Below are 17,714 nucleotides of genomic sequence, written 5' to 3'. Positions count from 1 at the left end.
TCTCAATTATGACCTGTTTTAGTGTAACCTTGTTATTCCACGTACTTATATTGTGATTTTTGATCCAATGAAGGTAGTAGGACCGTTGCATGCGATTACCAATGGAAACTATGGGATCATTCACGGCTTCGTCTTCTCATGTTTTGCTCAACGAGGAAGATTTTGTTAATGATTACTCAAAGAAGAGGAAGCTTTGTTTCTATTAGGCATCTTTGAGACATTGTCTTTTTTTGTTGGCATCGGCCATTTGCCTATGGTGCTTAAAAACACTTGCATGCCTTATACTTGGCCTTTGTGGCTTTGTTTTCACTAGGTCTCTTATAGAAATTCTTTTTGTGGTACTTGGTCTTTGTCTCGATTATGACCCGTTTCAGTATTACGTTGTTGTTTCTAATTATTGCGTGTGCAAGCATATGATTGCTTACATTGATATCGAGAGGAATGTTTGTAAGTATGGTGCATGGAAGAGATTGTTTCTATGTCTAGCATTTTGTGTTACAAATTTTTTAAACTACTTTTAGTTTTAAGTTTGGTGTGTGTGTGTGAGACAAAGAGAGAGGGTGCTTAGAGAGAATTGGAGAGAGAGAGAGAGAGAGAGAGAGAGAGAGAGAGAGAAATAAATCATATTGGAAATAGAGAGGGGAAATAGGAGGGAGAAAGAGGAGAAATGGATTATTAAGTGAAGGCATGCTGCTTCGCGTGCGAAGCTGCCGCGAAGTGGCCTAAAGTTCCGTGCACGCGAAGCCGCGTGCTTCGCGCGCACGGAACGCTAATTACTATTATTAGGAGCAAGAACAATAGCATTGATAATATAATCTCTACATCTAGAAGCACCAAACATTGGCACATGGTCTATCTAGTTTAGCCACATGCCAATAAGATTATGTAAGCGGCATAAAGAATCCTAGCATGATCTTTCTTCCAATAGTGTGGCATCTAATTTGTATGATCTATTGCTTCCAAAGCAGGTCATGTCCTAGTCACCAATTAGAATGATGCATCTAGATGAGAACTTTCCATATACAAAATCCCATTGTTTGGCTCTATTTGTGGAAGCCAAAGGGCAGTTGATTGAAACTATGTGATAAACTTGACTTGATCAATCGTGATGGACATTGTCATTGCATTCCTATCTTCATCCTTCCACTTGAAGCTTGGTCTAAGTTAGCTCTTTTATAAGCAACACAGAGTCCCCCTTTACCTCTTTTACATGCTGCCTCTTTTATAAGGAGCTTTAGAATGCTAGTGGCATGGCTCCTTTCCACAAATCTCCTCAACTAAAGTAGGCCCTTACATTTCAACAATTTGACCATCTTTTACATGCACCACCCACCCACGCACGCCCACCCACACATAGGTGTGCATGCGTACACACACACACACACTCTCTCTCTCTCTCTCTCTCTCTCTCTCTCTCTCATATATGTATGTGTATTTCTAAATAGACTTTTAGCATCACCAAAGGGATCTAGCCCACACTTCTAAGTTGAGAGACTTTTCCAAAGCAATTGTTATTAAACTTGCAAATGTAAAAGAGACCATAATTAGGATAAAAGAAAGTAGCACACCGAAGATAAAACAAATTATTTAAAGAATATAAAAATCCATTTGTCTAGTTTATACTTCTCTACAACATATACATAAAGACACACACATTAAAAAATGCATATATGTACATATAAAGATTTAGATAAATCAATAAGTTCATAAGCTTCCTTCAAATTTTTATGTGCGTCTTACGGATGATCCCAAGCTGTCTTTGCCAGTAGCAAGCATGCTTGTCGACGTCTGTGGCTATGGCTCTCGTGCAGCCGAGCTACTATCACACTATTCATCAACCTCATTCACTTTCCCAGACGGGTTCACCTTCTCCCGCAATCAGATCCGATCGCTTCGACTCGCCAAACCAAATGAAAAAATGCGCGCTTATGGACTCTTCTGTGTATGCAAGAGAGACAGCACTATCAGCAGAGGAATTGGCTGAGAAAACCCCTCCCATCGTCAATGGCAGCCAATCTCCATATATCTTACCACAATTGGAGATAGCAGCAGCACAATGTGATCTTGAGGCCATTGCGCGACTCCTGAAGCATCCGATTACCCTGGTGGAGAGCGAATTCTTGCATACATGCGTTGTCAGTCACGGTTTTGAGCAACTAGTTTCTGTGGGAAATTCCCTAATCAGCATGTACAGCAGGTGCAATGACGTTGATTCTGCTTTTTTCGCTTTTGGACGAATTCATCTCCCTGATGTCATCTCGTGGACTCTTTTGATCACAGCCTTTTGCCAGCATGGGCTTAGTGCGGAAGCCCTGCATTTGTTTGAGAAGATGCAGCTGGAAGGTGTAACACCTGATAAGGTCACTCATATCAGCATTCTCAAAGCATGTAAAGACATAGAGCAAGGAAAGATGGTCCACGAGTCCATCAAACGTTTTGGCTTTGAGTCAGATGTGATTGTTGGAACTGCACTTGTAAGTATGTATGCAAGGTGTCATTGTGTGGATGATGCACACTCAATATTTCTGGACATGCCTGTTCGCAATGTTGTGTCATGGAATACCATGATCACTGCATATACCGAGGAAGGTCAACAGGCAACAGCTCTCCAGTTGTTCAGAGAGATGCAAGAGGAAGGCACAAAACCAAACCGCGTTACGTTTCTGTCCCTTGTTGCAACTGGAAGTGTTTTAGATAAATCGAAATGTTCAGAGATCCATATGCACACAATTGGCAGTGGGTTTCACGAAGATATCATTGTGCAAAATGCCTTGATTAACATGTATGGCAAGCTTGGTGCTGTGAAGGATGCATATTTTGTTTTCATCAGAATGCATTTTCGTGATTTGGTATCTTGGAATACTATCATTTCAGTTCATGCTCAGCAAGGGCATGCCAAAGCGGCCATTGAATTATTTCAAGAAATGTGTGGGGGAGGAGTGAATCCTGATCATGTGACGTTAATCAGCATTTTGAGTGCATGTGCATTGTTAGAAGACTTGAAACGAGGTAAAGAAATCCATATTCTCATCATTAAGGCTGAAGGTACACTTGGAAATGTGCATGCATCAAGAGTGTTAGGAACAGCCCTAGTAAACATGTACGGTAAGTGTGGTGCTCTCCAAGATGCACGTGCAGTGTTTGACAGTCTAAGTCACCGTGATGTAATTGCATGGACAAGCATGATTGGTGCCTATGAGCGACAAGGAAAAGGAAAGGAAGCCCTTGAGATTTTTGGTCAAATGCAGTGTCAAGGTGTAAAACCCAATAGTGTCACGTTTGTAGTCATTCTGACTGCATATGCAAGCCTGCTAACAACTATTGACAAATCGAAAATGCTAGAAGAGGTGAAGATAATTCATGGGAGCATATGTGACAATGGGTTAGACTCTGATGTCATGGTTGGCAATGCCCTGATCAACATATATGGAAAGTGTGGTGCAATAGATGATGCCCTTTCTGTTTTTGGGACATTACGCAACCATGATGTGGTGTCTTGGACATGTATGATCACTGCTTATTTTCAGCAAGGATATGGCGAAGAGTCACTTCAGCTCTTTAAAACTATGTGGCAAGAGGGTTTGAGACCAGACATCATAACATTCTCATATATCTTGAGTGTGTGTTCTGGTATGGAAGCTTTAGAAGAGGGCCAAAAGGTTCATAATTGCATAGTTCTTGAAGGGTTGGAGATAGATGTTGCTGCAGGGAATGCTCTTCTTAGTATGTATGGAAAGTGTGGGGCTTTGAGAGAAGCCCGGTTCTTACTTGATGGGATGCAAGTTCGTGATGTTATTTCATGGAATAGTATGATTACATACTGTGTAGAGCATGGTCTTGATCAGGAGGCCTTTGATTTGTGTATTGAAATGCAGTATGAAGGTGTTAAGCCCAACGAGGTAACCTTTGTGAGTCTTCTGAGTTCATGTGCAGATACGGCAGCCTTTATGGTGGGTCAGATGCTTCATTCATGCATCAAGGATAATGGTTTGGAATCCGATACTATATTGGGAAATGCTTTGATCAACATGTATGGCAAATGTGGCGCTGTAGAACTAGCATGGGCCACATTCAATAGCATGTTGGCATGCAATGAATATTCTTGGAGTGCCCTAATTGCAGCTTATGCCCAATATGGATATGCTGAAAAGGCTATCAAACTTTTTAATCAGATGCTAGGTGAGGGATTGGAGCCAGATTCAGTGACCTTTGTCAGTTTGCTGTCTGCCTGCAGCCATGGAGGCCGATTGAAGGAGGGTATTATGTGTTTTGCCTCCATGTGGGTGGATCATGGAATGATGCCCATGGTTGAACACTATGTTTGCATGATTGATCTGCTTGGACGGGCTGGAGGGTTGGATGAGGCAGAACATCTAGTTACCAAAGTGGGTGCTAAATATGACTCAAGTTTTTGGCCAGCTTTACTGGGTGCCTGCAAACTGCATGGTGATGTGGAGAGGGGAAAGTGTTGTGCAGCACATATGCTTGATTCTGCCTCATCAAGTCCAATGACCTATGTTCTGCTGTCAAACCTATTTTCAGCAGATGAATGAACCAGGCATGCTTTTAGCAACACTAGATTCGAATATCCACGATTGAAATGATGCTCCATTCTCTCAGTGTTTTGAAAACACATTGGCCTCCAGTGGTTTAGGTCGTTGGAGTATCGGCCAGGATGGGTCATCATTGTAGGGTGAAGAGGAGTCTACCTATTCCCACAGGTTGTATGAACCTAAAGAGCACGTGTCCAATGCGGTTATTCAGGTTTAGCGTGGAAGACCTGATACACTGGGCAGTTACAGCAGCAACCAGTAAAGTGTTGGCTGGCAGGATATATTGCCAAGAGACTTTTAAGTCAATCTTCATTCATTGAGTCATTACAACAGGGTGGGACTGTAGCATGTTCATTGTTGTCACAATATTGTAAAAAAACAGAACCAAAAGAACAACAAGATGACAATCAAAGAATGCAAAGAGCACAGGAGACACAACCAAATGGGGTAATGAATACACTAGCAATGATCAAAGAGATACAACTAGCACATGAATAGATGTCACATGCAATGCATTCAAGTCTCCTCTCTCTCACACATGCAAAGCAATCTTACAATGAAGTGTGTACATGTCCCATGTCCCATGTCCCACCCCTTTAAGGTGCACCCTTTGGTGCACTGCACGTTACAACCATAGATTGGCATATGAGGCATACAAGTGGCACACAAGCCAGCATATATCATATGCTTGGATAATAACTGCTAAAAATTGTTTGTGTGGGCCATCTGAATAAACCTTGACTCAATCATTGGTGGGAAAGGCAGTTCAGTTTGTAAAACTGTCTCAGGTCATGGTGATTGGTATTCTTTCAAATATATCATGGACATTCGATGAAGTTGAAATCTGCACAGTTGGGACAGGTTACACCCAGTACAGTTCCTGAGTGCAGGTCAGTTCTGGTAGTTTTATAAGCATTTGCAGCTTGTAAAGTTGTTTGTCTTACGCCATGGTCAAGTTTGGTGATATCTTGCAAGCATGCAAGCCCATTTGGTGCACACATACTGCACACAATGGTTTCATGTACGATCCTTACAGATGTATAAATGTACATGTAAGGGAAACATTTCAATTTAGGTCTATTCATTTACAGATGATACATTGATGTTCCATGCAAGACTAAGCCTTATTGTAGTGGGCTGGATTCTTTGATTTGCAAATGTTGAAAGCAAGGTGGCAATGTCTGTCTTCTGCTAGAGTTTGTTAGGGGTGAAAAGAGCGGCTAGCTCCTTGCTCCTTGCTTCCTTTTTCTCTGTTTTTTTTGTAAATATAGACCAGTATTGGATCTGTATGCATCTTTTTTTCTTGAATGTGAGCTATCTGGACCATCTATTGTGGGTGTGTACTTTTGGCAAGTTATTTTTGGCTCTGTAATTGTAAACCTGAAGCCCAGCCTTAAAAGATCAAGGTGTGGAAGGAATAAGCCAGTTTTGGGCATGGAGGATAGTGTGGGTGATATCAATGGGAGAGAATGTTCACTGATGGAGAACTTGGGCACCTTCTTTGACATGGCCCTTCCCCCCTCCTCTGTTGATGTGGTGACGGTGGTGAGTAAAAATGAGCGACTGGGGACATGATGCTTCATGAAGTCAAGTGGGATAACACATGCAAATATCATTTTCTTGTCTTTCTCACACTTAACTGTAGCGGGAGTCGGGTTGATAAATGGAAATTCCAAGTGGTACCATGCATGTTCGACACGTGGTTGAGATATTTCAGTTTTGAGACACGCGCTTCATGCAGGAAGAGAAGAAAATGTGTTCTCGTTTCCGATTTTGAGTCCCCGAGAAATAATGGATCAGTGTTTGTAAAGTTCGAAGCTCCCACAACTCTTCATCAATGCAAGATTGTACTTTTGGAACAGAGTATTTGTGTTTGTTGTATAGAGCATGCAAGAATTTATGACTGCAGACTGTGCAGAGCTGTTTCAGGGCAGCAGATCAAAGAATTTGGCTCTGAGTTGTTCTAGAGAATTATAGATTGGAAAGAGAGCTACAACTTTCCTTTTTGAAGCTTGGCCATCCAAGGTCCGGTTAAAAAGTTATGAATTGTTTTGTGTAACGTTTCATGAAGCAGTTTCTGTGCTCTATGAGGAAATAGGTGAATTCAGCAGCTTCTACAACACCAACTTGGTTTCCCATGAAAGTCATCATGATTATCCATTGCTATATCAGTGCAAGCTCTGTTTTGATGCTGTAATGAAATGTCTTCAATAGTGAAATGCTTGAAGCGTTGAATGGGCATGAAAATTTGCCGTGTAAAGCTTTGATTACCTGTGTATTTGGTTTGTATTTGTGTGCTCTTTGAGGAAGGAAGAGCAGAGATCTACGACTGATTTTGTATTGCTTGAAGCAATCACGCTTTGTGGGGCAGTTTGCTGCATGGGATGGCCATCCCCTAAAAAATAGGAGTTGTGTGAATCTAAAAGCTCGTATTGTCAGAGTCTCTACCATGGTTGTTTCAGCGTCAGATTCTCTCTAAAAGTGGTAAAATCAGAGCTTGAAGTTTTGAACTATTTAAGTGTTGAGCTGAAGTCTTAGTGAGGAGTGAGTGATAAGAAATTCTTGATTATGTGTTCAGTGGTGCCGTCTCGTGGGTTTTGTTGAGGTGAGTTCCTTGGTCTTTATCCTGTGGTGTTGTCTTGGGGGTTGTTAGAGGCTGACTACCGAATTCACCTACCAACGGGTGACTGAGGTCTAGAAGATATGGGTGGTGGTATTGAACCCCAAGAAGATCCCTAAGTTCCTTGTGATTGAGAAAGTCATGTGTTCCAATAGCAAATCATAGTGACAGGGTGACTTAGATAGTGTCTTCGTTGCCATCGGTTTGGGCATCAGGCCTTCGGATGTATAGTTGAGGATGATGGCTTTACTAGAGTCCAGCAATGTCAGGGCAGGAGGCAGATAGGAACCCATAGGCCAGATAGCCCTAACAGCCTTAGCTAAGGGCAGGTGGTTGCACTGGGGCACTCCACCAAATAGAGCCCCCCTACAACAGCGACTGCCTCCACCACCACAGGGCAGTCGCGGCCCTCCACCTGTCCCCTTACCTCCATAGCCCCATCATCTCTCCTTCCCCTTCATGCGTCATCACTATGCTGCACACACCCCCTTCCCTTCCCCTTCCTTTCCCAATTTGTCACACCACCCTCCACTCATCGACCCATGCTATAAGGGCTTTGTAGCTGTACCTTGGTGTTGCTACTAGAAACACATATATAGGGAGTAGTAGTGACAGTGAGTTCTGCTTGGTTTTCACTCTACATGTGATTCCCTACCCAATGGTGAACCCTCGCATGTGTGGTGTCACGAGGGTGTAGTCCTGTGATGTGCCTATGTTGTATTGTTTCTTTCATTGAATAATACAAGAGTATACCTTGCTCTCACATATCGTGTTACCTTTTTGTGCCGTGTTAAGTGAGTGATTGAGTGCAGTGCATTATACTTCGTATCAAAGCAACTCTTGCTAAGAGTGAAGAAGTGCTCACGGAAGCAGGAGAGGAGATCTAGTGCTCCAAGATCGTATCGTGACGACCCACATCATGGCACCCTATGTCGCGACGATCCGCGTCGCATTGCCCCATGTCGCATTGACTCTAGACATAAACTGCAAGAAGAGATGGATAGATTGGCAGATAGGCTAGCTAGAGAGGAGACATCTTGGAGAGCGTAGAACACAAGGAAAGACAAGAGAAGGTAGTTAAAGTAGAAAGCAAGAAGAAGGACAAGAAGAAAGAAAAAAGGTAAAACAATAAGGAAGACGAGGAGAGTGAGAGTTTAGAAGATGACTATGGTAAGTTTAAAATGCCCTAATCCACCAAATACAAAGGAGAGAGACGGGTGGATTCTGAAGAAATGGATTGCAGAGGTAGATAGATACTTAAAGTATGCTCGGATCACTGAAGACAGGAAGGGAGAAGTGGTAGTCATCTACTTAGAGGAGGATGTTGCTAGCTGGTACCTGTTGGAACAGGAGCAAGGAGGCACTATCTTTTCACGAGAAGAACTCCAAGAAGAACTAAAAGACTACTTCATACCAAAGATGGAAAAATTCAAAGCTAGAGATAAGTGGAGAAATCTCAAGAAAATACAAGGAAAGATAAAATAATATGTTAGCAAGTATAGATAGTTGATGTTGCAGCTACCCAACATGGACATCGATACAAAGTTACATGGATTTTTGATTGGCATGCAAGAGCGGGCCAAGAGAGGCGTGGAAAGACATGAACCAACCAGCTTAGCTGAGGCCATAAGGATGGCTGAAAGACTAGTCGATCTAGAAGGGAGGAGGACAACCCAAGGGAGCCAAGCTAGATTCAATACCAACCTTGCCACCAACTTTTGGACCCTAAGACCCAATCCCCCCAGAGGTCCCATCCTAGAGATTCGGGGTCAATTCTTAGGAATAACCCCAGCTGCGTCACAATTAGTCTTGGTGCTAAGAGAAGCACTTGGACGATGGGGAAAGAACCACTATAGACCGAACCCGAGTGTATCTTATGGGTCTGTTGGATCGAACACATCGTGGTGGAGACCCCAAGCCTCAACCATAGGGGTTGGATGTTTCAAGCGTAGGGGATCCCATTATCAAAATAGATCTCCCATGGAAGATACAGCCTCAACAAGCGGGTCTAGGGTAGTAGTCACTAGTGTTTATGGAGGAGAGGATCCATAATCCTTGCGCATCCAGGAAATCCCTAGTGGATGTGAAGAGAGTCTGGACCACCCAAAGGTGGGGAGAGGAGAGTTAGTGCTTGTCACCAATCCATGGCGGCTCAAGTAGCAACAGTACAATACTTATACCTTAAGGGAAGAGTGAGTGAAGGGGATCAAGCAATCATGGTAGACATAGGAGCCACCCATAATTTTATCACACTAGGATGTGTAGCTAAACACAGACTCAAACTATCTAAGAAAGAAAGAAAGAAAGAAAGAAAGATATATTAACATCTACATAAGGCCAATATGGCCTATGAGAAAATCCAGAGTACATTCATGTCTAATGTCGTCTCATCAGTAAGGTAAAGATAACATTACAAATAAGTGGGTGACCTATGAAACAATATTGAAAATAACTATACGATGGGACTATACTAGGGTTGAACCATGTGTAGTGTTGTTCCATCGATAGAAAAGGAAAGGAAAGGAAAGGAGAACCAGATCTGATAGGACCATGTACAAAAGTGTGGTGGAGACTATGGGCTGTAGTAGCTGATCTCAAGATCTGCACATGATCTCAGCTATGATGTGGCCCCTAGCTACTTCATTGATATGCCTGGTGGTGAGTCTTTGGTGTCTCATGATAATGGCTCTAATCCGACTATGGTGTGGCCTCCTCAAACGTGGTCCTGGTAGACGGGGTCGTCATGCTCAACGAAGGGAAATGGCTCTATCCAATACGACTCCACGGCATGGCCTGTAAGGTGTTTGGCGGGGTGGCTCTGTCTCTACTAGGCTGATAGTGTCAGTAGGGTCGGCTCTGTAGAAGAAGTCTGTCATTGCTCTGTGTGTGTGTGTCCCTCTCGATGAGTTGGCCTCCTATCTCGCAGTACTGCAGTTCAACGCCTCTCAAGCTCCAGGAGGAAAAGACCTAGGCATCTCTGGTCCTCATACTCCATGACACGACGAAGGGGTTCAAATCCATCACGGAAGAGGCAGTGGTATTGTCCTCGTATATCATAGTATACTGTGCATCTGCATATGTAGTGCTCCTTTGTCTCAGGCTCTCGACCACAAAGCTGGCAAGTCCTATCCTTTGCTAGGGTATTTGTCCATCTTCCTGTCTCCATCTGAAGCCTATGTGAGGAGGTGTGAATTTGTCCGATAGCAACCTGTATGCTATGGGAGAGATGGGTGTCCATATATGCTGGCCGAATAGTGAAACCATCATTAGAGAGACACAAGAAATGACTCCTATAGAACTCCATCCTCGATCCTAGAGGGAGTGGTGGATGGATCCATGTCCTTGCTGTCTCAATTCTCAAGATATTAGCTTTGATCACCTAGTTCAGCTCTGAACGGCTGAGACAAAGTGTAGGGCAATCAAGGCTATAATCCAAAGGTGGAAGACAGTCAATATCCAAACCATGTAGGCTCATCCAAATAGCCATCTGTGAAAACCAACATTTCTTATCGCCTTTTGCTGCTAGTTGTCTAGATGAGGTTAGTGCCAATCTAGAGTATCTATGGTGTGGAAGTTTCCATTGTCTGTGCCAAAAGGTCACTGCCCTGAAGAGTGCCTCCGTAACTATAGGAGTTGCCCCTAGCTTTGCTCTGACAATGGGATGTGGGGTGGAGGGCTTAATCCTAATCATGCGTGCTATCATCATGATCAATGGCCTTTCCATGCTATCCCAACCATCATAATAATCCCTCTCTACTCCAATCTAATCAGTGAGTGGGCTAAGACGCCTATGGTACAAGCTACAACCCCATACCTCTGCTCCATATAGTGATGTAGGTATGACTAGGGTGTCAAACAACCAGAGTTTGGTGCGGGGCTCCTGGAACTGTATGTGAACACATTAACTCTCGAGTGCCCCTATGATCTAGATGGCACTGCAATCCCTCCGGTGAATCTGAAATGAGAACAATATCATATGCATACAGTAATATTGGTATCAGCACCCTTGCTAGGCTGGCTCCAGCTCCTCCTCTTCAGTCTATGTAATTAGACACTTCATCTATGTATAGACCAAACAATGTGGGTGAAAGTGGACATCCTTGTTTCACTCCTATGGTACTGTCAATCCTCTCTGATAGCCCCCCAGGTGCTCATACGTGACTTGTCACTGCCTCATATAATATAATGCATAGACACCCCATCGTATACCCTCTGGTACTCCAATGTCCTGCAATCTCTCCATGATGCATGTACGAGGCACTGTATCAAAAGCTTTGCGAAAGTCTACAAAGCAACAAAATATCCTCTTGTCTCAGGTTTGACCCTCCTCAATAATTTCTCTAAGTGTGAGAATATGGTCCAGCATGGTATATCCTCATCTAAAACATGCCTGTTGTGCTCTCTTGCCTTGCATTTTAGCCCACTCACTGAGTTCATGCTCCAATATAGATCCATATATCTTGGCCAAATGACCGATCATGATAGTCCTGTAGTTGCTAGGAATCAGGGGATCACCACTTTTAAATAGAGGAATTATAGTATTGTCTAACCAACTCATAGGGAAACCTTCACGTACTGCTCTATTGAACCTATGTGCTAACATGGGTGCTAATATGTCACAAGCATGTGAGAAATGTTCTGCTACTAGTCCATCCTCATCCTGTGCCCTTCTTTTTTGTAATCTATAAATTGCATCCCTAACCATTTTCCATGTGAAGAAAGACCATTGTGTTGGCCTATAAGCTTGTGGGGGTTGCATAGGTGGCTGTCCTAGCAGGTCATACATCTATCTCCCATAGTCAAGCTGAGCATCTGGTGATGTAATCTGTATGGGGGCTTGTCTTTCATGAAACATCTTCCATGCACTCTTGCTACCCCACCCCAAAAATAGCTAATATATTTTTGCTTCTGCTTTTGCTAAGTAGTTTCATTTCTTCGTCTGCACAAGGCGTTTGAAGAACGCCTTTGCTTGGCGATGTGTCTGAGTGCCTAGCTCCACTTCTCTCTGTAAGCGAGCTCGGGTGAATCTACACTCATCATCATACCAGCTATTTTGGGAAGCAGTAGATTGTGTGGGTCTACATCGGGGCAAGGTGTGTGGGAATGCATACATGGCCAATCCATGTATAGCCTCTGCTAAATCCCTTGTACATTCTTCCAACAATCTACTCAAGTCTAATGTATGTAAACTGTTCTGCAGATTTGATGGTTGCAAATGAAGATATTTCAGGGCTGTTTTCAGGACTGATTGATGTTGATATAGTGGCTGAAATTTTTGCAGCAATTAATGCTGAAAATAGGGTAGAAAAAGAGGTTATTTATGTTGATACTTTAGAGATGCGTGAAGTTATTCAAGAGTTTGCTGAGCATGAATGTTATGGGCTGCAAAACAGGGTTGAAACGAGGGTGGATACAAAGTACAAAACTGTTGCAAAGAAGGTTAAGCCTGTGGCTTTGCCTTTACCACCTAAAAGTGATGGGCTGGCTGAAAAAGTGACTCAACAGCCTAGTTTACGAGATCCACATGGAGTAGGACATAAATTTACAACTGAAACTTTACAAAAGCTGAAAATCGGTGATACAAGCTTTCTTTTGCCTTGCAAAAAGAGCTTGTTTCTTACAAATGTTGGCAAGGCATGGGAAGGCCTTTGCGTTTCAGCCAGATGAAATTGGATATGTTGATCTGGTGACCATAGTTGCACCTGTGGTGATCTTTACAATACCTCATGTGCCATGGAATTTAAAACCTATTCCAGTACCTCGGGCATATTTGCTTAAGATGCTGCTGGAGCTTTTGAATGAGAAGATCAGAATACAGATTTTGGAGCCCTCTTCAGCTCCATATTCGAATCAGTGGTTTGTTGTTCCAAAGAAGAATGGTTATTTGAGGTTTATACAGGATTTACAATCAATTAATAAGGTCACCATTAAGAATGTTGGATCAGGCCTGATAGTGGATGAATTTGCAGAAGCATTTGCAGGCAAGGAATTTTACTTTATGGGAGATTTATATTCAAAATATGATCAGTTCTAGCTTGCATTAGAAAGTTGGGATATCACTATCATAAAGACACCACTTGGATTAGTTAGGATGTGTACACTTCCACAGGGAGCAACCAATTCAATGGCGCATATGATGAATGCTATGCATAAAGTTTTGAGGGAGTATATTCCTCACTTGACCTTACCCTTTCTTGATGATGTGCCAATCAAAGGGTGTGATATCCATGAGAATAATGAAGAGTTGAATGAGCATGGATGTAAAAGATTTGTGGCTAATCATATTGCTGATTGTGATAGGATTTGAGCCATCTTGAAGAAGTGCATTTGACTCTGTTAGGAGAAAAGTCAGTTTTTGGAGTGGAGGAAGTATTAGTTGTTGGGAACATGTGTGGACCATAAGGAAGAAATCCCTCACCAGTAAAGATTGATGCCATAAGAAAGATGCAAGAGACATGTTCGAATGTATCCGAGGTGAGAAGATTTTTGGGTGCATGTGTCTTTTACTTGATATGGATTCCGCATTTCGCTCATGTTGCTGAAAGTTTATATCAACTCTTGAGAAAAGGAAAAAAGTTTTTGTGGGATAAACAACATATGAAGGCAATTCAGAAGTTAAAGAGCTTATTGATTTCATCCCCAACACTAAAGAGAGCAAATTATGAGAATGGGCAGCCTATTATTCTCATTGTGGATACAAGCCCAATTGGCATTGGTTGGGCAGTGGGTTAGGATGATGCTTATGGGAATAGGTATGCCATTCGGTTTAGAGCAAAGGTCCTCAATGAATAGCAATGGCGGTATTCTCAAGTCAAAAGAGAGCTTTGGGGTGTAGTGACAGCCCTTAAGTGCGATAGGGAGTACTTTATGGGAGCTCATGTAGTGATAGAGACTGATTGTTTACCTCTATTGGACATGATAGCAAATTTCTCAACTCTTGATATTGCCATGTTACGGTGGATTGCATATATAAAGTCGCTTAACCTTGATTTTCAACATATTGCAGGTAAAGAAAACCTCGTGGCTAACATGCTTTCACGAGCAAGGTTTGAAGATGAAGAGAGCTGATGGAAGATGAAGAAAATGACATGATAGGTGCTGAAAATGACTTTATGACATCAGGGAATGAGTATGCAATTGCTATTACTACAAGTACAACTATTGTAACAGGAATTTCAGCAGTAAGAAAAGAGCTTACAATCATGGAGAAGAGATGGGCAATAGAGAGAAAGCATCATCAGTGTTATGCTTCAATGAGAACACAATTTTTGAAAGAGTTGTATGAGGATAATTGGCTGAAAATAGGCCAATATCTTAGCCTCATGACAAAGAAGGCTGAGTGGTCTGAAGTTGAATTCAAAATGATTAAAAGAAAAGGTTATAGGTTTTTCTTAAAAGATTGATATTTATGCAAGCATGCAAAGAAAAAGAGAGGAGCTCCAGTACGTGTATTGGGAGATAGGGCTTCTCAACAACAGGTGATGCAGGAGTTTCATGAAAGCATATGGAATGGACATAGAGGAATTCGGAGCACACTTGCCAAGATCAAAGAGAAGTATTAGTGGCAAAACATGTATAAAGATGTGGAGCATTATGTGGAATCATGCAATGTCTGTCAAATGTATTCCATGGTAAAGCATAGAGATGGGTTGCAACTGACCTATCCATTGTCTATGCATTACAAATGGGTAGTTGATTTGGTTACCATGCCTACAGGTTTATGGAATATGAGATATCTTGTGCTTGCACGAGAAGACTTGACAAATCGAGTGAAAGTTCAAGCTCTTAATACAAAGACTACTCAAGCTGTTTGCAGGTTCTTATTGGAAGAAGTCTTTTGCAGGTATGGTTGTGCTGGTAAAGTGGTTGCTGATAGAGGAGAATTGGATGTGGATGAGGCTCATGACTTCTTTTCACGATTGGGTATCAAGATGGCTTTAACTTCAGCCTACAATCCTAAAGCAAATGGAAAAAGTGAAAGAGGTCATCAGCCTATCATTAAGGCATTAGCAAAGTCATGCAAGGGCAAGATAAAAGAGTTCTTGGCCACCCTTTGCTTTATGGGTTGATAGGACCACTCATACTGCAGTTATAGGGTATATGCCCACTGAATTAATGTATGGACAATAGCCAATCATGCCTATTGAGGAGACTATTGCTACTTGGAGTGTTCTACCATGGAAAGAGGATTTGAATAGAGAAGAGTTGTTGGTCATACACATTAGACAGTTAGAAAGAAGACCTGAAGACATTGAGATAGCCATGAAAAAGTTGAAGAATGCAAGGATCAAGAACAATAAGAGGTTTGACAAGCGACATAGACTTCGACCACGAGCTATACAAGAAAGGGACTAGGTGCTAGTTTATGACAACAGCTTGAAAAATCAGCATAGTGTCAGTCGGGAAGATGGCAAAATAGTGGTTTGGTCCGTATGTGGTAAAGTTTGTTTTTGGCAATGCTACCTATGCATTAAATGAGATGGATGGGACAGCTCTAAGGATTCCAGTAGTTGAAAAATGTATCGAGCTCTTTAAACATAGGGAGACTTCAACATATGAGTTGAAGGAGTTGGATACTGAGCGTGAACATGAGAATATGGAAGAAGAAGAGGTAGAAGATGAAGACATTGACATGGCAGAGGATACTTCTTCTGGCATTGCAAATCCATAAGATTTTGGCACATGCTGGAGGATGTGCAGGTTAGGAGGGGGTGGATGTCGTGCTGCTACACGCACACTGTGTGAAAAACTCTAGAGTGCGGCTTTCTTATTGATCTAGAGAGCCAATGCCATTTTAATCATTAATGTTAGTGTTGCTAGTATGGATGGTTTAAAAATATTAGATTTTTGGACAAGTTTAGCCAATTTTTGATATTTTAGATATTATCTCTTGTAAAAAACCAAGAACTATAGACAACTTTCAGAATAGGATGACGTGTAGAATAAAGCATGTAGCTTTTATCCATTTTGGAAGGATTTTATGTAAAAGGAAAAATTGGCGAAATCGCGCGATGCGTGATCGCAATTTTGAGGCAATGAACAGCACTCTGAATTGGGAGATGAAGGAGGAGTGATCTGGCAAAATTCTAGCCAGGTGTCCTAGTATTTTATCCCCCTTTCAGAGCCAATGGAAACATCAGATCGGCGGTTTAAGAAGCATAGAGGAAGGTATTGTTTTATGCACATTTTTGTCTACAATAGATTTTATCTTCTTAGAATGCAGAAATTATTTGACAAGCTTCACCTCTGTGAGTATTCTTCTACATCTTCTATTTCTTTCAACCCCTTCTCTTCTGTCTACTCCTCTCCCTGAATCTCCCTTCATCCTGCTATCTCTTACCCCTGTGGTAGACTTTCGACCCCAAACGCTTCGACATTGTGGAAAGAGGATCCAATGCCAACGTCCTTGTTGCCAGTGACTCACTATTGTATGCGACTATCTCGTATTGGATATATGGATTCCATTTCCCGAGCATACATCTGAGTTCTCATCTGTATTGTGTTCTTCAGTGTTCTTTCTTTCCCTTTCTCTTTTGTCTTGTGTTTCAGCAATTTATTATAGACTATATTTACGCTTTCGTTGCCGCTCCACTTCTGACACCTTCTTCTTGACACACAACATTGGGGCACTAAACAAAGACTTGCTGGGTCGGATGAATCCTTGTTCTTCCAATTCATATAATTGTTTCTTCAACTCTATGAGTTCGATATGCTTCATACGGTAGGGGACTCTAGCTGGTGGGCTTGCAAAAATTTAGTGAGGGGTTAGGGAAACCCTGGAAATTTGCAGGAATCACATCAATTGCTCTAATCTGGCAGTACAAAATACAAGCTGAGTGGCTTTGTACACAGTGTGTGAGAGATAGATAATGCAGACAAATGCAAGCATCAAACCGTGGAAAATGAATATCTAGGAGACGAATCTGATCAAGAACTATCACAACCATCCATGGAAGCAATGTTCGACACCCCTTCTAAGAACACACGGTACAAGACGTATGGCCGTAGGGTCCGTGATTGGACCATCTCCCTAGCATCTGACAGGCATGCAAAGACCTCATGCACCATGAATGAAAAGAAATACGAAGAAATTCATCTCATGATTCGCTCTAAACTACAAATTATGAGACAAGAATTGGAGAAAGAAATACGAGAATAGGTCAAAGTTGAATTGATAGTAAATCAGAGGGCAGAAATGCAAGACATGCAGATAAATATTAAGAATGACTTACAGGCACAAATGTTGTTTGAAATGCACATGCTGAAAACGGAAATGTTGAAAGTGCTAGATGCCTACAAATCTGAAATCTTAGAACTGGGGAAAGAATTGAATACATTTAAGAAAAAAGAAATGAACGTGCAAGAAGAACTACAAAAAGAAAAAGAGGCTTTGAAGGCTTGTAAAAGGGAGGTTCACTCATGGGTAGAAGTGGCAAATACAACACATAAGCGGATAGAAGAAGCCAACCCACGGATTGAGGTAGTAAAAAAGAATAAGGGAACATCAGTGAACAAGAATGAAGTAATGAATGCTACCTTGG

At 42.0% G+C, this 17,714-nt stretch overlaps 1 protein-coding gene across 2 annotated transcripts; it reads left to right on the top strand.

The window, feature by feature from the left end:
* Nucleotides 1-1,726: 1,726 nt before the first annotated feature.
* Nucleotides 1,727-7,010, top strand: LOC148022208 (pentatricopeptide repeat-containing protein At4g13650-like). 2 transcript variants are annotated; one of them, XM_087697855.1, is made up of 2 exons: nucleotides 1,727-2,197; nucleotides 2,281-7,009. In XM_087697855.1, the coding sequence occupies exon 2, from the start codon at nucleotides 2,331-2,333 to the stop codon at nucleotides 4,551-4,553; it is 2,223 nt and encodes a 740-aa protein (XP_087553981.1). In that variant the 5' UTR covers nucleotides 1,727-2,197; nucleotides 2,281-2,330; the 3' UTR covers nucleotides 4,554-7,009. The 2 variants fall into 2 exon arrangements, with proteins under 2 accessions (XP_087553981.1, XP_087553980.1); XM_087697854.1 differs by having other exon boundaries at nucleotides 1,727-7,010.
* Nucleotides 7,011-17,714: the final 10,704 nt, after the last annotated feature.

The sequence above is a fragment of the Lygodium microphyllum genome, chromosome 17 (assembly GCF_053477565.2).
Source record: "Lygodium microphyllum isolate KBCC chromosome 17, Lygodium_microphyllum_v1.1.10, whole genome shotgun sequence".
Classification (NCBI taxonomy): domain Eukaryota; kingdom Viridiplantae; phylum Streptophyta; class Polypodiopsida; order Schizaeales; family Lygodiaceae; genus Lygodium; species Lygodium microphyllum.
The sequence above is the reverse complement of the archived record's forward strand: the minus strand, read 5'-3'. Positions and strand labels throughout refer to the sequence as shown.